This window comes from Suncus etruscus, chromosome 5 (assembly GCF_024139225.1).
Source record: "Suncus etruscus isolate mSunEtr1 chromosome 5, mSunEtr1.pri.cur, whole genome shotgun sequence".
Taxonomy (NCBI): domain Eukaryota; kingdom Metazoa; phylum Chordata; class Mammalia; order Eulipotyphla; family Soricidae; genus Suncus; species Suncus etruscus.
In genome coordinates this window covers 19,551,180-19,570,707 of record NC_064852.1, presented here as the reverse complement: position 1 = coordinate 19,570,707, position 19,528 = coordinate 19,551,180, and the positions used below count along the sequence as shown (strand labels likewise).

At 52.2% G+C, this 19,528-nt stretch overlaps 1 protein-coding gene across 1 annotated transcript in view; it reads left to right on the top strand.

Annotated features, from left to right (window-relative positions):
* Window positions 1-19,528, top strand: part of DDX31 (DEAD-box helicase 31) — a 50,527-nt gene that overhangs the window by 11,896 nt on the left and 19,103 nt on the right. The window contains exons 7-16 of the mRNA XM_049774030.1: window positions 2,854-2,898; window positions 3,932-3,973; window positions 4,576-4,640; window positions 6,448-6,567; window positions 6,656-6,762; window positions 7,613-7,848; window positions 8,268-8,423; window positions 11,718-11,777; window positions 16,625-16,675; window positions 17,788-17,927. Coding sequence (XP_049629987.1) covers window positions 2,854-2,898; window positions 3,932-3,973; window positions 4,576-4,640; window positions 6,448-6,567; window positions 6,656-6,762; window positions 7,613-7,848; window positions 8,268-8,423; window positions 11,718-11,777; window positions 16,625-16,675; window positions 17,788-17,927 — 1,022 coding nt within the window. The remainder of the gene's footprint in view (window positions 1-2,853; window positions 2,899-3,931; window positions 3,974-4,575; window positions 4,641-6,447; window positions 6,568-6,655; window positions 6,763-7,612; window positions 7,849-8,267; window positions 8,424-11,717; window positions 11,778-16,624; window positions 16,676-17,787; window positions 17,928-19,528) is intronic.

Sequence of the window (19,528 nt, the reverse complement as noted above, 5' to 3'; positions counted from 1 at the left end):
CTTGCAAGTAAACATTTCCCCCTTGCAAAACATGCCTCCCAGGTGCCTAATTGAATTTGCTCCTGGGCATGCTCTTCTGTGCTCTCTTGTTTTTGGGTTTTTTGTTTTTTTTTTTTTTTTGGTTTGGTTTGGTTTTTTTGGGTTTTGGGCCACACCCAGCGGTGCTCAGGGGTTACTCCTGGCTGTCTGCTCAGAAATAGCTCCTGGCAGGCACGGGGGACCTTATGGGACACCTGGATTTGAACCAACCACCTTAGGTCCTGGGTCAGCTGCTTGGAAGGCAAATGCGGCTGTGCTATTTCTCCCGCCCCCGTGCTCTTCTGTGGAAGAGGGCACTGGGGCTTCTGGCCTCCACATGTCCTTTCCTTTGCTGCTTTTGACTCAGAATAATGCCCAGGCAGTGGGAAAGGGCACCAGAAACAGTGAGAAGGAAGCTGCTCTGCAGGCATCTGGCTCTGGAGATTGGCCCAGTCCTGCTGCCTGGTCCCCACAGGGGTCTTTGCCCCACTCCCACACTTTCACCCACAGACTCAATGGTTCAGGTTTGGCTGACTTGCCACATATGGCTGCTTGTTTCTCCTGATGTCTTGTTTCTGCCTCTTGGTCCACTTTTTGGCTTTTGGATAGTTTTCTTATTGGCACTATGTCTCTCTTGTCTTTTAATGACTACCTAGTATTCTGCTGTGTGTCCAGCGAGAAACAATTGCAGTTCACATACCCAGACTTAAGTTCTACAAGGTTGTTAGAACTACTGAAGGCCTGTGACTGTTCCGTAGCCTGAGCCTCTCTGCACAGGTGGGCATCTCTCAGAGAAGCTCCTTGGAGTGGGATCCACATTTTCACTTGGCAGTTGCAACCAGAATCGCCCTTGAACGGGTTCCTGCTGCCGTGTGCTCCCTGCTGCGGGGGCAGGAGGCCCCGTGGCCTGTGCCCTCGCCAGCACTGGCAGCTGTTTGCCCTGGCCTGCTTGGCAGGGCAGGTTCTTCGCTGTTGGAGCTGCCATTGCATTTTTCTCCCCAGCTTGGCCAGGGCCCCTGTGGGGAGCCTCTACATTCCGCTCTTTGCGACTCTGTATTTTACTTAGGTGTCGTTTTTTCTACTTGGGATATTTGACTTTTTATGTATTTCAGTGTCTTGCTGTGTGTGTGTGTGTGTGTAGCTTCTGAAGTTTGTCGTTCGTATAAAAGGACAACTTGATTTCACCATATTTTTTTAAAAGGTCTTTTGTTTTAACAATTTATTTTTCCCCTCCCAATAGTTATCTCTCATTGGTCTTGTCTCCTAAATTTCTATGTGCAGTTGATTCTATTTAGTGGCCTAGTTGACATTTTTGTGCTAGTGTCAATTAAAGGATTTAAAATTATTTATTAATAGAACTGGAGTAATAATACAACAGGGAGGGCACTTGCCTTATGCAGGCTGATCCTGTTCTATCTCTGGCATCCCATATGGTCCCCTGAGCATGGCCAGGAGTAATTTCTGAGTGCAGAGCCAGTAGTAACGCCTCAGCACTGCCAGGTGTGCTCCTCCTCACAAATTTTTTTTTTTTTTTACAAATTATTTTTGTTTTTTTGGTTTTTTTTTTTTTTTTGGTTTTTGGGCCACACCCGACGTTGCTCAGGGGTTGCTCCTGGCTGTCTGCTCAGAAATAGCTCCTGGCAGGCATGGGGGACCATATGGGACACCGGGATTCGAACCAACCACCTTTGGTCCTGCATCAGCTGCTTGCAAGGCAAAAGCCGCTGTGCTATCTCTCCGGGCCCTACAAATTTTTTTTTGTTTTTGTTTTTGGGCCACACCCGTTTGATGCTCAGGGGTTACTCCTGGCTATGTGCTCAGAAATCGCCCCTGGCTTGGGGGGACCATATGGGACGCCGGGGGATCGAACCGCGGTCCGTTCCTTGGCTAGCGCTTGTAAGGCAGACACCTTACCTCTAGCGCCACCTTCTCGGCCCCTACAAATTATTTTTTAAGTTGGAATTCTTTCAAGTGGTTGGAATACTGATGTTTTTTGTTGTTGTTTTTTGTTTGTTTTCAGAAATGTCTTGGTTTGTGCACATTTTTGTTTTTGCAGCAACTTTGAAATCATCTGGTTACATGCCTAGTCATGGCACATTCACTACAATTACATGACATGGAGTCATTTGACAGATTACCTTATGTGTAATAGTGAGTCTCATTCAAGAACAGGATATACATTTACATTTTACATCCCTTTTTTTATCAGTTAGATTTTATTTGCTTTTCTGTTCAGTTTATTATTCCCTTTTTATACATAATTTTTATTGAGACCAATGTGAATTGAAGTCTTTCACAGTTACATTTAAGCCTAGTCTTCCTTTTTGTTGCTATCCTGAGTAATCCTCCCTCCACCCCATAGTTTCTAACTTCTCTCTTGGAAAACTATCGATTTTTATTTTATTTTATTTTATTTTATTTTGGTTTTTGGGTCACACCTGGCAGCCCTCAGGGGTTATTCCTGGCTTTACACTCAGAAATTGCTCCTGGCAGGCTCGAGGGACCATATGGGATGCCGGGATTCGAACCACTGTCCTTCTGCACGCAAGGCAAACACCTACCTCTATGCTATCTCTTGGGTTGATTTTTAAATACTTTGCATTCAGCTCTTTGATCTTTTGAACTATTGAGAGGTTTCATTTTTTCAGTTGCATCTCCAAGGTAGTGTTTTCCAGGATGAGATAATGGACATTGTACTGCTTTCCCCATACATGTGTGTGGGGTCCTCAGGCCAGACTGTGGGGCTTCTGCCACGGATCCCTACTAACGGGGGTGGCCTGTGATAGGCTCTGGACCTCTCTTCTGGCATTCATTTCTTTCTCCTTATGTTCATAGCGTGGTGATGGACCCTATGCCTTGGTACTTGTGCCCACAAGAGAGGTAAGCACTGTGGGGGCGTAGGTAGCCCAGGGCTGGAGATGGGGACCCATGGACTCTCACCCCAAACCCGCCACACTGCGGAGGGACTTTTTCTTCCCTTTTATCTAGGCAGTAAGCCCACTGATTCCCGTTTAAAGTCCTAATCATTGCACTTGTATTCTTTCTAGTTCAAGTTCTCAGCAATTCAGAAACTAAATCACTTAGTCTTGAAAGAGGCTTTTGTGGGTCTCCCCCCCCTGCTACCTCATTTAGGTTTTATAATTTTGTTTTGTGTATAAGATGCTATTCTATTGACTCCTAAAAGCTCACCTTCTTGCTTGGCTTGCTCTTGCTCTTGGATGTTTTCCATCAGCCTCATGTTATTTGCTGCTGAGCACTAGAGACTGGGGTGTCTGCCTTCCATGAGGGGAAGCTTCAGCCTCTCTCACAGCAGTGCTTTGGTGGGACCCCGTATGTGGGAACAATGCCCTGCTCAGTGCTCCCTGAGAGATACTCACCTCTGCCAGCCACGATGAAAGACCAAAGTCCCGCGCTCCTCGGTCAGTCCCCACGGCTCAACTTGTTGGCATCTGCTCAATCGTGTAGTTAGCAGGGGAAGAGCCAGCTTCAGGTCTCTGCCCTGACCTTCTCCTGCCCTGCCTGAATCGAGCTCAGCCTACAGCACTCCCGGGTCAGCCGTTGGCCACCCTCCCTTCTCTTTTGCCTTTCAAGCCTATAGTCTCCTCATTGCTCTGTGTTCCTTGCTCTGCTGTGTGACAGCCTCTCTGGGAATTTGAGCCAGCAGAGGGAGCACAAACACTCTTTGCTGACATCCGAGATGCAGGGTTTCTGCTCCCCGCCCCTGACCACAGGCTCCAGAATCAGTCTGAGAACTGAATGTGGCTTCCGAGCAGATTCTGTGCACAGGGGTTTTTTAACATATCTGAACATGAGATCCATATTTGGACGCCAAGCACTTCATTGCTATCTCAGTGTTTTCAGAATGGAAGGGAAGGCAGTTCTCTGCCCATGACCTGTCCCTTTGTATCCACAGCTGGCTCTGCAGAGCTTTGACACTGTCCAGAAGCTGCTCAAGGTAAGCTAAGCAGAGCCAAGTTGAGCTGAGCCACTCTGCCTGGTTTCCTGGTTTGGGAAGAGAAAACAAATGACCTTGTAGCCTGGTCTTGCCTTTGCAAGAACCAGGACTTCCTTGGATTTTCTTCAGTTCGCTGGGTGGTGGTTGGTTCTTGCTCTCGTTGATAAAACCTTATTAAGCTCCTGGGTCTGACTGGCTGGACCTCCCGAGCTTCTGGTGCCTGCAGCTTTGTTCTCTTAACCAGCCCCAAGACGGCTGAGTGAGAAAACTGTTTCCAGAGCTTCAAGAAGGAAAGTTTCCAGTGCTTTCAAAAAGGAAAGAGGCAGCAGTGCAGAAGGCTACCAGGTCCCCAAATTAGATCAAGACTTGAGCCCTTCTGTTACCGAGTTGGCCTCACTGGGAAAGGAAGGGCAGGGATGCTCCCTAGCAAGGTTAGGCTCTTGTTCCTTTCAGTGTGGGCAACTAGTTGCCTTGCTGGGATGGAAACTGCTGCCTGTCATGGTGGGAATTGAGTGTGACAGGGAGATGGTCCAGTCTGCCCCAACTCTGTAAGGCAGCAACTACTACCCAAGCCTCCCTGACTGCTTTTTGTCTCTCTGCAGCCTTTTACCTGGATTGTGCCTGGCGTGCTAATGGGTGGAGAGAAGAGGAAATCAGAAAAGGCCAGGTGGGGTTTGGCTCCTTGTGCTGGACTTATGGGCCTGCCTTTCTCTTCATGAGCCTTGGTGGCAACCTGAGAGGCTCTGCAGATGGCTGAGTCCCAGGGCTCTGACTGCTGGGGTAGATGACAATGCATGACCTATCTTCATTGCTCTGGTCCCCTGAACTCCTTCAGTAGCTCTCCTTTTTAAGTACATTGGGACTTTGGGGTAGGTGGGTGTGGCTATCTAGAAATAAGATCATAGTCTTAGGAAATACTTTGCATCTTGCTTTTTATACCCAAATATTGATTCCTCCTCATTCCCTAAGAACTGGCCAAGGGTATCAGAAAAATGTCACAGATAAGTCTCAAATTGTGTGCTTTCTTTATGTAGGAGTTGCGGGCCACACTGGTGATGGTCAGGGATGATTCAGGAATCATTTCCAGCAGTGCTCAGATAACCCATATGGGATGCTGGGGATTGAACCCAGGTCACCCACATGCGAGGAAATGCCTTACCCCTGCATTGTCACTCTGGTCCTCTCTATTTCTTTTGTTTGTTTGTTTGTTTGTTTTTGGACCACACCCGGTGGCACTCTGGGATTACTCCTGGCTCTACACTCAGAAATCGCTCCTGGCAGGCTCGGGGGACCATAATGGGATGCCAGGGGTCAACTGAGGTCTGTCCCTGGTCGGCCACATGCAAGGCAAACACCCTATTACTGTGCTATCACTCTGGCCCATCTCTTCATTTTCTAAAAACACTTTCATTGTATCATAGGCTAATGCTTAGTGGGCACATTTAGTCGTGTGTACTCTCATAGAAGCCCGTTTTCTGTTTGAAGGTGTGTTCTTCCATATTTAGTCCCAGCGCGAATGATGACCTTTGAGAGTCCTACTCTAAAGAGCCTGGCAAGGGCCCTTCCTGGCCCTTCAGAGCTTTGTGAGCCACCCAAAGAGGTTTTTGGCTTCAAGGGTTCCTCGTGCTAGTAGAGAGTTGCTGGAGCTCCAGCCATGTTGTCTCATTTTTTGCCAGTAGGAAAATAAACTCTAAGGAAACTTTGGGGTCTGTACATTTCCTTGATGCCAGAACATAGATCGTATCTAGACTGAATTAGGAGGGAGCCTAAAAACATGTAGGTGAAAGCTGGAGATGTATAAAGATGTATACTCTGGTATAAAGCACTGCTCAAGGCATTAGATTTATTCTCCCTAGTTGATGGAACAGCACAGAGCAAGCAAGCTCCAGTGTGTGGAAGTTACAAAGCAAACTCAGTGGAAGGATGCTAGAGCACATTGGCATGGGGTGACTCATCCACGGAAGGAGTTCACAGGCACAGACACTGTGAAGAAATGGGCGAGAAGATGACCGTGTATTTGGAATGTTCTAGAACGAGTCTGCATTGATAAAACGGTAGTGCTTTGTATCATTCAACTTTCTCTCAGAGGTGTTATATGCTTCTAAGAAAATGTCAGAGCTTTAGCAGTTCTGCTCTTGGGCCAGAGAGATAGTCCAAGAGAGAGTAGTAGATAGAGCACTTTTCTTGCTGTTTTCTGATGTGGGTTTGACCCCAGCACTGCATTTGGTCTCCTGGATATTGCTAAAAGTGAACCCCCAAGCCCTGCCCACCCCCAAATTTAGTAGTTAAATTCTACAGGAAAATAATCAGAGGAAATTTAACACTCACATGTCTCTCTCACCAGTGGTTGTTTGTCACAGCTTGTAGCCTTGCCCCTGGTTGCTAGATGTGAATCTTCTTTCTTGATGCTTCCTGTGCCTCTGTTGATCCTGATCACTTGATTCATTTCCTTTATGATACACAACTGTAAACAGAATCCGCAAAGGAATCAATATCCTCATCTCCACCCCGGGACGCCTGGTGGATCATATAAAATCCACAAAGAACATCCAGTTCAATCGGCTGCGGTGGTTAATTCTGGACGAAGCCGACAGGTAAGGCCACCCGGAGCAAGCTGCCATCTAGCACCCAAGCCCAGGGTCTGGGACGTGGCTGACTGCTCTGCCTTCCCTGGCGCCACAGGATCCTGGACATGGGCTTTGAGAAGGCCATTACAGTCATCCTCAACGCTCTGGATGCCGAGTGCCCACAACGCCAGAACGTCCTTCTCTCCGCCACGCTCTCAGAGGGTGAGAGGTTGTCGGGGCGTTAGGAGGGGGCTGACCCTATGAGTAGTCTCCTGGGGACTGTCCCCATGGGGGCGACAGTACCCTGGTCAGTGCCCTGCGACAGACACCTAGTGGGGTGTCTTCATGGTGGGGGGGATGGTGCCCTGGAGTGTATTCCGTGGGTGGGGACAGTAGCATTTCACTCTGGGACTCAAAGGGAGGTTGGGTGCCTGCTCTGTCCCAGGATTTTGACATGTCCCTGGGGTCCAGGAGACCCAGAAACCCTCTCATCAGTTGGGCTATCGTTCCTAGTACTCAAATGAGGTTAAGAGGACCAGGACAGGACACCATGGGCCTTGCCTCACTGTGCGGCTGTGCCAGGCACCCAGCAGAACAAGCCCTGCCCTATGAGGCCTCTGCCCTGTAGACACTGCCTTAGGCAAGGACTCCTCTACTGAGATCAGTTTGGGCCTCACTCTGAGCACTCAGTCTGGGGCTACGTCTGAGTACTCTGAGGCCTTGTCCAGCACTCATTCTTTTCTCCCAGGGCTTTCCCACCTTGTTTGTTCTTGGGTGCTCTTTGTCCAGAGAGGGGATGGCCAGGCCTTATTGCTCTTTCTTGGGGTTCCTGGATATGAGACCCCAGCAAAGTCCCCAGGAAGGCCTATAGTCTAGGAATTCTAGACTAGCCCACAGACCTGTCATGAAGGCTGGTGGGGCCTTGGTGAGGACTGAGAGGTGCCAATGTGTGTGGCCAGGGATGGGAACTGGCGATGTCCCCCAGGTGAACAGCAGACAGCTTTGTGCCAGGATCATGACCAATCTGCGCACATGCCCCTCACCTGCCCTGCCTTGTCCCTTTCGCCCTCAGCGGTGACCCGGCTCGCTGACATCAGCCTGCACGACCCAGTCAGTATTTCTGTAATGGATGAGAGCATTGGGTCAAGCAGCTCGCTGGACGAAGAAGACTCAGATGATTCCGGGTCCCAGTCCGAGGATGAGCTGGATGGCTTTGTGATGCCCCAGGGTCTGGAGCAGCACGTAGCCGTGGTGCCCAGCAAGTTGCATCTGGTGTGCCTGGCTGCCTTCATCTTGCAGAAGTGCCGGGTATGTCCTTCTGACACTGTGGCTGCTCCCATGGAGTGTTGAGAGGCTGGAGTACATGCCCAGTGTGCCCGTTCTTCACCTTGTATTATGCTCAGTGTCCTTGGGTCTGTGCTGCTGGGATTGTCATAAGGGAGCTTAGGTCCTAGTGACTGCCTGCACTGGAATCTGCCTGCCATGATATGTAGGGAATCCCAGAAGGGGAAGATCGGAAGGAACTTGAGGGGCCCTTCCCTCAAGGAGTCCATCGGTGGGGCTCCAAAAGTAAGGCCTGCGTCGGCTCTCCTGTCCCCTGCCCTCCTAACAGTTTAGGCCTCCTTCTGTGGCATTTCAATCTACAGGCTTCACGACTCCAGACATTTGCTTCCCTGCTGCCCCGTCTCAGAAGCATCTCTGCCCCTCACACCCCTTTTGTCTTACAGTTTGAAAGCGACCAGAAGATGATTGTCTTTTTCTCCACTTGTGAGTTGGTCGAGTTCCACTACACGCTCTTTATCCAGACCCTTCTAGGAGGCTCAGAGGCCCCGGCCTCCCCGCGGCTGACCTTCCTCCGTTTGCACGGCGGCATGGAACAGGAGGTGAGCACTACCACCCAGGTCATGAATGACCGTGTTCGAGTTGCTGGGGCCCTGTGGGCTTCGACCCCGATGCCAATCTCTTCCACCTGAGAGAGCGCGTGGCCCAGCTTGGCCGGACTCTACCTCAACCAGCTGTTCCGGCAACAGAGGACCACTAAGTAGCTGGCACTGGGGAAGGGTTTTGCCTTTTTAGTACCCAGTGTGTAATTAGGGCTTGATGTCTTCAAATTAAGAGCATTAATGGAGCTAAATTGTGGTTCCCATATGGTACCGCTGAGCACGACGGCTGTCATTGTCAACAAGATGCAGCGGTCCCCTTCGCGTGGCGGGTGGGAGGGTGCTGGGCTGCTGGGGGCTTCACTCGCTCACTCAAACACGCAAAGACTTAGCCGGGAAGAAGAGGGGAATGTGGCCTGAGTTTCTGCCCCAAACTGTCCGCTCACCTTCTCCCCACAACCAGGCTACGCAGTCTTAGAGACTTGGCACCTAAATGTGCTCCAGTTGTGCGCCGAGCAGGGAGCAAGGATGGAGCAGGGATCCGGGCAGCTTGTTGGAGGAGAGAGGGGACAGAACTGCTTAGGAATTGGGCAGCGACTCGGTCAACGTTGCACAGCCTCCTTTGCTTGAACTGGGATGGAAATGAAAGTTCAGAAGAATGACCTTGTTCAAGGTCACCTAGAGACACAGCTGCTCTACCTTGGGGTTCCAGGAGCTTTTGCCCAGTCCAGTTGGGGAAGACTCAGGGACTCTGGGTTCTCACCTTCAGGATCCCAGTGCCTTGAGTCTGCTGGTATCACAGCATGGTACTATCTGCTTCAAGGTCTCACACTGACTAACCCGGAGAGGCGCTGGGCGTGGACTCGGGAGATCCCAGGACAGTCTGTCAATGACACTGTCCCTGAGCCATCTCTGCCTCCGTGTGTGTGTGTGTGTGTGTGTGTGTGTGTGTGTGTGTGTGTGTGTGTGTGTGTGTGTGTGTGTAAGGGGGGGAGTGTCTCCTTGTCCCACCGGGGCTCTTGCCTTGGCTAAGGTGGATGCCTGTGAGAAGCGGGAGGCCAGCCCAAGCCTCGGCTAGGAGCAGGCAGGAACTTCTGGCTGCTCCAAGTCTCATCAAATGGTGTGGTTGGCTGGGCCCTGGCCTGAGAAGGGTTCCAGGAGCTGTTCTGGTGGTGCTGGTGAGCAGGTGCATGGAAGCATGTGAGGCCATGTTCTTTGCAGCTCCTTGCTGGGTTCCAGTTTGCATGGAAACAGGTGGGCTGGGAAGCTGCAGTTGCTCTGTTGGTTTTCACAGAATTCTCTATGGCTTTTGTAGGGGTTTTGTTTTGGAGCTACACCCAGCGGTGCTCAGGATTTTCTCCTGGTTCTGTGCTCAGGAATCACTCCTGATGGTGCTGGGGGAACTATATGCAGTGCAGGGAATTGAATCCAGCAGGGTTTGTTGCCTCCAAGGCAAGTGCCTTGGGTCTCTTAACCTTTTTTTTTTCTTTTGGTTTTGGGTCACATCCGGCAGCACTCAGGCGTTAGTCTTGGCTCTACATTCAGAAATACTCCTGGCAGGCTTGGGGGACTATATGGAATGCCAGGATTTGAACCACCATCCTTCTGCTTGCCTTACCTCCATACTATCTCTCTGGCCCCATTAACCTTTTTTTTTTTTGGGGGGGGGGCACACCCGGCAGTGCTCAGGGGTTACTCCTGGCTATTTGCTCAGAAATAGCTCCTGGCAGGCATGGGGGACCATATGGGACACCAGGATTCGAACCAACCACCTTTGGTCCTGGATCGGCTGCTTGCAAGGCAAACGCCGCCGTGCTATCTCTCCAGGCCCTAACCTTTTTTTTTTTTTTTTAAGAAATACATTTTAGGGGGCAAGGAGGTAGTGTGTTTGCCTTGCATGCAGAAGGACGGTGGTTCAAATCCCGGCATCCCATATGGTCCACTGAGCCTGCCAGGAACGATTTCTGAGCATAGAGCCAGGAGTAACCCCTGAGCACTGCCGGGTATGATCCAAAAACCAAAAAAAAATAAATAAATAAATACATTTTAGGGCCGGAGAGATAGCATGAGGTAAGGTGTTTGCCTTGCATGCAGAAGGACGGTGGTTCGAATCCCAGCATCCCATATAGTCCCCCGAGCCTGCTAGGAGTGATTTCTTAGTGTAGAGCCAGGAGTAATCCCTGAGCACTGCTGGGTGTGACCCAAAAACCAAGAAAGAAAGAAAGAAAGAAAGAAAGAAAGAAAGAAAGAAAGAAAGAAAGAAAGAAAGAAAGAAAGAAAGAAGAGAGAGAGAGAGAGAGAGAGAGAGAGAGAGAGGGAGGGAGGGAGGGAGGGAGGGAGGGAGGGAGGGAGGGAGGGAGGGAGGGAGGGAGGGAGGGAGGAGAAAAGAAAAGAAATACATTTTAGGGGAGGGAACAATAATACAATGGATATGTGCAAGGCAAATGCCCTATCCATTGATCCCTGGAGTCCCATTTAGTACCCCCGAGCTCACCAGGAGCGCAAAGATAGGAAGAAGTAAGCCCTGAGCACTGACAGGAGTGGACCCAAAAAAAAAAATGAAAACAAGTGTGTTTGTGGGGGGGGAGTTGTTTGTACTTTTTTGGGGGGATCCACACCCAGCAGTGCTCAGAGGTTACTCCTCTATACTCAGAAATCACTCTTTTTTGTTTATTTTTGGGCCACACCCAGCGGTGCTCAGGGGTTACTCCTGGCTGTCTGCTCAGAACTAACTCCTGGCAGGCACGGGGGACCATATGGGACACCAGGATTCGAACCAACCACCTTTGGTCCTGGATCGGCTGCTTGCAAGGCAAACGCCGCTGTGCTACATCTCCGGGCCCTCAGAAATCACTCTTGGCAGTCTCGCAGTACCATATGGGATGTCAGGAACCAAACTCTGGTCCGTCCTGGGTCGGCCACATACAAGGCAAAATGCTCTACCGCTGAGCTATCACTCCGGCCCTGTGTATGTTTTAATCACTCTGTAAGAAAAGGGAGTGGTTCTTGATCCCAGTGTATTCCTGCAGGAAGGCTGATTTGAAATACGCTGGGTGGGAGCCCCTCAAGTCTTCTGCAGGGTCTTTCTTGGCTGTCCTTGTATGCTGGTAGTGTTTCTGAGCTAATGCTGTCAGGCCAGCCTTGCAGGGACGGGGTCTGCAGTGCTGATGCGGAGGTCTCACTGCTTCCTCTTCCTGGGCGTAGCCTCCCTAGTCCCAAACACAGTGATACAGGAGAAAAGGTGGGAACAGAGCCCAAGCAGACACCAAGCTTCTAAGGGCCCTTATCTCATTGCAGGAGAGAACAGCAGTGTTCCAAGAATTCTCACGCTCCAGAAGCGGCGTGCTCTTCTGTACGGTACGTGAGTCATCCGTTAGTGTGTGTGCACACGTCTGTATGTGTGTGTGTGTGTGTGTGTGTGTGTGTGTACACATGTCGACAGGGCCCAGCTCCCTTCCAGTGACCAACTCCAAGGAGCCGGCAGGTGGATGTGCTGCCCTTTGCTTGAGGTCATGTCCCCGGGCTATGCCACCAAGAGTTGTGGCCACCGAGCATGAGGCCTGGTGATTTGCTCACTAATGGTGGCAGCTGTTGGGCTGAAAAGGTGTGAATCTCGGAGGTTTCTGCCCACCCCAGACCTGTAAATTAGAGCTATCGGGAGTCATTAGCGCCGAGAAAGCTTTTCCATGCTGAAGTCTCTACCTGCTGTCCTCTGCCTTATGCCCCGCTGCCTGACCTCTTGCAGGCCTGGCCGTTTGCAGGGTTCGCACCTCTAGATCCTTCCTTGAATGGATGCAAAATTGATCATTCACTCCTGCACTGCCACCATTCTCAGGGGCTCATCCCCCACATGACTTGTTGCTATGATCAGGGCTCTAACCCCAGCTGTGTTGTCTGGGCTGGTATGACTTCCTTGGGTGATGGTTTGAGAAATCCCCCTACAAAGAGGAGGGAAATCATCCCGTTACTGACCAGTTCAGAAAGCTCAAGAGAGGGGCCGGAGAGATAGCATGGAGGTAAGACATTTGCATTGTATGCAGAGGACGGTGTTTCGAATCCCGGCATCCCATAGGGTCCCCCGAGCCTGCCAGGAGTGATTTCTGAGCATAGAGCCAGGAGTAACCCCTGAACACTGCCGCATGTGACTCAAAAAACAAACAAACAAAAAAAAAACAGGAAGCTCAAGAGACATTAGCAACTTTTTTTTTTGCATGATACTCTGAGGGGAGGGCAGATGGGCAGGCATGTGCCCCTTTCACACTCACCTCTGTGCCATCTTTTTGTCCATGGAAGAACTTCAAGCAAAGTCAGATACATGGGAAAGTTGGTCATTGTGGTGTGGCCAGTCCTGCCCAGTGTAGTTCCTTTGCTGCTAAGAAGCCTCCTGCTCCTCATTCCTCCCACTCCACAGTTCTCTCGCTCCATAGTCCTTTCCCCTCTGACCTCCCCCACTGCAGTCATGCTCCCCAGTCTGCCCATACCCCAGTCTGCCCACTCCTTCCTGTTCCTTGCAGCTGTTCAGGATGGTGTTTCCTCCTCACTGGAACCTGCTTGAAGCAAGGCCACCCCTCTCACTCTCACTGCATACAGTGGCTCTTTGTGCGCAGTGAGGCATCTCAGAAAATGCAGGGTTTGGGGTACTGGAGTCAGCACAGTTTTCTGGGAGAAATCAGAATATGTGTTTTTGGCACCAGCTTTCTCTGCCGTGACCATTGGGCACCCAGGATAGTCCAAGGGGGCCAGAGTTGGATATTGCATAAGAGGAGGGGCATAGACTTGGGACCAGCCAATAGGATGTGAGTGCAGGGGATAGAAACAGGCTGGTCAAGGCCTCAACTATGGAAAGCTAAAAAACATGTCTCTGGGGAGAGCTAAGGAAAGACTGGGGTTAGCAGCACCTGTCTACTCCGAGCCCAGCTTCCCCCTGGAGCCAAGAACCAGGAAGTCATTGAAGGAAGGTGGGTGGCTGGAGTCAGAGGGAAGACAAGATGGCTGTAGCCAGAGGTGGGGAGTCAGCATGGGCTTTAACTATTTGTTGAGGAGAAATAACAAGAGCAGGGAAGGTGCTTCTCACACTGCATCTCTTCTAGGGTGGATCTCAACTTTCTGGGGGTACCTGGGTATTCATGGTTGTCCCTGAGACAGCAACTGGTCCAGCAGAGGTTGAGTTGGTCTTTTTGTTTGGTTTTTGGGGCCCATGCCTAATGATGCTCAGGGGTTACTCTTGGCTCTGCATTCAGGGATCACTCTGGTGGTCCTCTGGGGACCAGATTGGATGCTGGGGATCAAACCTGGGTCAAATATGTGTAGGACAAATGCCCTCCCTACTGTCCATCGATCGAGCCTGAGCCGTCCACCAGGAAGGGGCCTTGAGCTCTGCAGGGGAAATGTAGCAGCTGCTGCCCAGTGCCTGCTTCTCTCAGGAAATCCCCAGAGCCCGGACCTGGGACCTGGCCCCTGGCAGCTTCTTGAAGGTCTGTTTTTGATTGGAGCATACAGTCATGTCTGGACCTCTGGGTTCTCTCCCCCTGGGAGCTTGTACCATGCTGAGTATGGGCCAGTGCAGCCCTAGAACCAGCCCAGTGTCTCCCTTCCGCACTTCTCTGGAGGTGCTTCATCGGAGAAGTTTCTCTTCCCCACTTTGTCTCCTTTGTGCGGTGGCAGAATCGGCTGCAGCGTGTTGGCTGCTGACCCAGTCACGCTAACTCATGGTGCCAGCTTTTTGGCGGCCGCAGCCAAACTCTCTCGCCTCTGACAGCTTCTGTGCGCTCTCCTTCCTCCTCTGATTGCACGGCCCAATCTGTCACCGGGACGACGGGGGCCTGGACCCCGCTGGTGGCTCTCCACACACGGCAATAATGACTCTTGGCAGGCCAGGAAGGCGGCCGAGGCAGCACTGCGCGTGTCCGGCCCCCAGTGCTGGCAGACCCCCGCCCCCCGTTAGTAAAAGCACTTTGTGAGGTTCTTGGGTAAATAAATGAGTCATTTTAATCCAACTGACAGGCTGGCACCTGAGCAAGCTGCCTTCCATCTGCACTCGGCGGTCTCGCGGAGGCGTCCGAGCGTCAGGCCCAGCTCCCTCTCCCCCCGGAGTGTCTTTGAGAACTGACTCCAGCCATTCTTCTGCCCTAATTAGGTGAAAGGAGCACAGTGGGGCAGGGTGGGCCAGGAGCAGGCCTCTCAGAGCCTTCATGGCCTCCTGGCCTCTGCTCACCTGAAGGTGCTGGGCAGCAGCGTCCTTCCAACAGAGGGGACCCACTCCTGGTGCTCTGGGGCTGTGGGCAGTGGAGGGGTGCCTATGTCACCCCACTCCTGACTTCATGAAATGCAGAAGCACTGAGCTCTCAACAGCCTGCTCCTTTGTGCACTGTTCAGCCCCTGGCTGCCAGCCCTGCTCACTTCACCTCAGTCTCAGTGACAGAGTGGCCCCTCTTTCTCTATACCCCAATGTCAGGGACAGATAAAGACCCCCCCAGCCCCACTCACTCTGCCCCCCAATATCAAGGACTGAGTGGCTCCTGGCCCCCTTATTTTGGATCTCAGCCTCAGGGACAGAACGACTTCTGACCCCGCTCACTCTACACTAGGGGTCTCAAACTCAATTTACCTGGGGGCCGCAGGAGGCAAAGTCGGGGTGATCCTTGACTGCAAAGTCAGTAGTAAGCCTTGAACATTGGGGGGTGTGACCCAAACAACTAAAACAAAACAAAACAAAAAAGATTCCTCTAGGGCAGAGCTACAAAATGTTGTATGGAGGGCCGCAAATGGCTCACGGGCTTCGAGTTTGAGACCCCTGCTCTACACCCTAGCCTCGGGACAGGTGAAGGGGATCTCAGCCATTATGTAGGTAGACTGAGACCCTGAGAGTGAGTAAAGTTGACATGTGCAGCTAAAGCTGAAGGCCATTTCTCTGTTTGGGGGCTGGCTGCTACATCCCTGAGCCAAGCTGGGCCGTGGGGTGGGGGATGTTTGTGTCTCCCCTAGTGGCACTATCTAAATTCTCTGGGGCAGCGCTAAGGTTTTCCTGTAGCCTGTTTGTCAGGTGGTCAAGTGCTAAAACCTCACTCTGGGCCTCACTGAGTCGCACAGCCCCTCCCAAAAACATCCCTTAGCAGAGTTTGCTGATGTGGCACCTTTTAGCCTCTCATGAAAGAATCGGCTCTGTCCACCTCTTGGGAGAGCCCTCCACCTTGTGTTCCAGGCCCTCAGCACTTAGGATTTGGGAAGCGGGCAGGGGAGGTTGATGCCCTTTGTGTGTTTACTTTCACTCCACCGTACAGGGAAGGCCTGTCAATCTGGGGGTGGGGGGAAGCAGTAGGGGATGCACAAGCCTACCTACTCCTGTCCTCCATTTCCCTCAAAGTCCTAGTAAGCCAGGCAGGGGAGGGGTGGGGAGATATAGACCGTGGTTTAAAGTGCTCTATGCAGAAACTGCCTAGGATTGTGATTTTACTTTTTTGATCTTGGCCACACCCAGCAATATTCAGGGCTTACTCCTGGCGGGCTTGGAGGACCATGCGGGATCACATGCCAGGGACCAAATTCTGGTCAGCTTCTTACAAAATAAGCACCCTGCCTCTGGGATTATAATTTTTCAAATCAGCATCATGCCTCAAAATCTTTTTTTTTTTTTTTTTTTTTTTGGGTCACACCTGGCAGCGCTCAGGGGTTACTTCAGACTCTAGGCTCAGAAATTGCTCCTGGCAGGCTCGGGGGACCATGTGGGATGCCGGGATTCAAACCACCGTCCTTCTGCATGCAAGGCAAACATCCTACCTCCATGCAATATCTCCGGCCCATGCCTCAAAATCTTCAGTGAGAATTATAGTCGGGGTGATAGCACAGAGGGTTAGGGCGTTTGCCCTAGGTGGGTCCTGATGGCCTCAGCAGTAGTGTCCACAGAGTGGCCCCCAGGTCTGCATTTGCCACCACAGAATGCGCCTTGATGATTCCCTCAAGTTGTGTGTGCAGACTTGGTGTATGTGAGTGTGGGTGAGTGTAGGTGAAGGTATGTGTAGTATGAGTGAGTGTAATTGGGAACACGGGTTAGACTTCACACATGGGTGTAAAGAAATGAGACTGTGAGCATGAGCGTGTGAGTGAGCACAGGTGTGAGGCACAGGGGCTGGGGGAGGTGGGTGCTTCCTGGGTGCGCCACATGTCCTGTTGGGGAGATCAGCTCTGTTATCTTTTTTATTTTGAAGGACGTTGCCGCGCGGGGCTTGGATCTTCCTCTAGTCACATGGATCGTGCAGGTTTGTCCATTTCCAGAGTGGCTCAGGCAGTGGTGTCTGGTCATGAGTCAGTGCTCCATTCTCAGTAGAGGAATCCTTCAGTCTTGAGGCTTTTCCTCCAGCAGGCAGGCTGCAGGATTAACGATAGCCCACGGTGGCACATTGTGCCCACCTGCAGGCACAGGCCTTTACAGACTCACGGATATACTCACACAGCTCACACAAACCTTCATGCACATACCCCCCAAAGATCCTCGCACAAATCTTCACACATCACACAGACCCTCACGCAACTCACAGACCCACACCTGACACAGACCCTTGCTCGCTCACATTGAAGCCTGTTTTTGTGCATGAGGCTGGTGCTCTGAGGCCTTCCTTCTCATTGACAAGCAGAAGAAAGCTTTCTGGCCCTTCTGTGTAGGACGTGTGCCTTGTGCTCAGGTTTATTGCATGTGCATGAGTTCATGCCTGTCTCTGGGCATCCATCTGGGTCTGGCTCTGGCCCCTGCACACATTTATCACTGTCCTATACCCTCTTCATTGTGGTTGCTGTTGTATGGAGTTTGGGGCCACACTGGGTGGCTCCTTAGGTCACTCCTCATGGCCCTCGGGGCACTCTGACTTAGAGTTCAACCCCTTGAGCCACTCCTGGGCCTGCGGGTGGTCAGGGGCAACTGGGTGCAGAGCCTGGTGTAAACCACATGCCTGTGTGGCCACAGGGAGAGGGCAGACAGAGAAGATCCGGGGCTGTGCCCACCGCCTGCCAGGCTCTCAGCTTGCTCTTCCCCACATTGGAGCTCCAGCCCCCAAGGCAGCATGTCCTCAGGGACAGATGCCTGGAGGCCCTGGGCCACCCCACCCACCCCAGTCTCTGCCCAGGCACAGGGAAGTAGGCCAAGGTCACAGGCTGGTGCCTCCTTGCACTGCACCTGGCGCAGTCACCTTGCGCAAAGCTGCAGAGGCAGCTGTGGAGACCTGCGGAGCCGTGAAATGAAAGTGGGCAGGGGCAAGTCGAGGCCCAAGCAGCCAAGCTTGTGCTGGGACTTCCCGGGAGGGGCCTGGCCTGTGTGCACTAGGGAGGCTGGTGGGGCTGGGCAGCCCCTGACGCGAACCCTCTCCTCTCTCTCCAGTACAACGCCCCATCATCGGCTGCTGAGTATGTCCACCGGGTCGGGAGGACAGCCCGGATTGGCTGCCGGGGCAGCAGCCTGCTCATCTTGGCTCCTTCCGAGGCAGAATATGTCAGCTCGCTGGCTGCTCACAGAATCAAGTGAGTCAGAAACCGAAGCAGGCCTGCAGCTCATCTCCCCTAATTAACTTTCTGTCGCTTTTTCCGGTGGCTGGGCCTTGTAAGCTGACGGAGAGCCATTAACCCTTGTGATCCCTAAATGAGTCCCAGCATAGCCAGTGGCAAGAATCAGAGCCTCAATGCGTCAGCTGCACCTGACAGTTCCCGCTTCTCTTCATGCTTGCTGAGCCCGGGAAGGCGCTGAGGTGCTTGGTGCTCGCACCTATCCCTGCCTCTCCTAGTCCTGCCACTGCAGTGGGGCAGCTCCCCAGACCAGCTTCCTACAGATTTTCTCACGTCATATTGCCCACACTGATACTAGTGACTTTGCTAACAGCCCACCTGCGACCACACCCACAGGGGAAAGGCGCTGGGCTGAGACATGTACCCTTCACCTCCTATGAGCAGTCATCTACCCAGGCAGTGTTGTGCTCTAGTTGTTGAGTCTTGCTACAGCAGGACTCAGTGTATTGGATCCTAGTGGGGCACAAAAATACAGCAATCGGGGTACTGCAGTCCCTGAGGTCGGAGAGGCATGGGCTGGCGCGCTGGGAAGAGCATAATGGTGTCTCCTGCCTGTCTCCAGCACCCCTGTACTCCATGTGTGCCTGAAGGCCCAGAGAGCTACAGAGACCTCCGTGTGGGGTGAGGGGCTCTTGGGTGATGCCCACAGATCCTGCTATAACAGGTGGCAGTGGGACCTATGGCCTCGCCCACCCTCCCCCTTGCAGAGCTCCTCACTCCCCTTAGACTGGACAATAGTCTGGCCAGAGCTGTAACCCTGGATTGTAGCTCCTTCTCTGTCCCTGAGCACAAGCACACCCAGGGCTTGCTGTCAAGGTCGAATCCCAATCAGAAAGTGGGGAAACCGCTCTTGGTGAGCTGAGTCTAGTCCGAACCCCTGGGGCCCATTCTGCCGGACTCCCCCCAGTCTCTCCCCCATCTCCTACAGACTATTCAGGAGCTGACACTGGGGCTGGACTTGGAGAGCAAGGCATAAGAATGGGGAGACCATCCAAGGTTGGGGGGAGCTTTGCCAGGGGTCCTGAAACAACCTCCAGGAAGCGTCTGGCCATGCGGGTCCAATCTGAAAACCCTGGTCCTAAACACAGTAATGAGCTCTGAATGCCACCAGGTTTGGATCAGAAACAAGCAAACGGAAAACTGGCCTGGGTAACTAAGGGCGTCTCAGACGGCTCGAGGCGAGGCTAGGCAAGGCAAGGCGAGGTCTTGTATGTGTTGGCTCATCTATACAAACATCCTTAAGAAACTGCCTACTAAGAACAGGCTGCAAACTGGTGGGAGAAGCTGAGTTCAGAATCCCAAAGGCTCAGACACGTACGCTGTGTGCAGAGGCCTAGGCAGGGCAGTGTGGTGGCCGGGCCTTGTTCCTGAGGCTTCTGAGCAGGCCTGCTGCCCCTCCCTTCTCTAAAATGTCCTGAGAACATCTTGGTTGCTTTGTTGCTGTGTAAAGGCCTTATCAACTTCCCCTTGGAGCTGGAGACAGTTTTGGATCTTTGTCCTTTCACTGAGACCCAAGGGGTCCCCTTTGTTTAAAAAAAAGGAGGGGCTCTGTGCCCCAT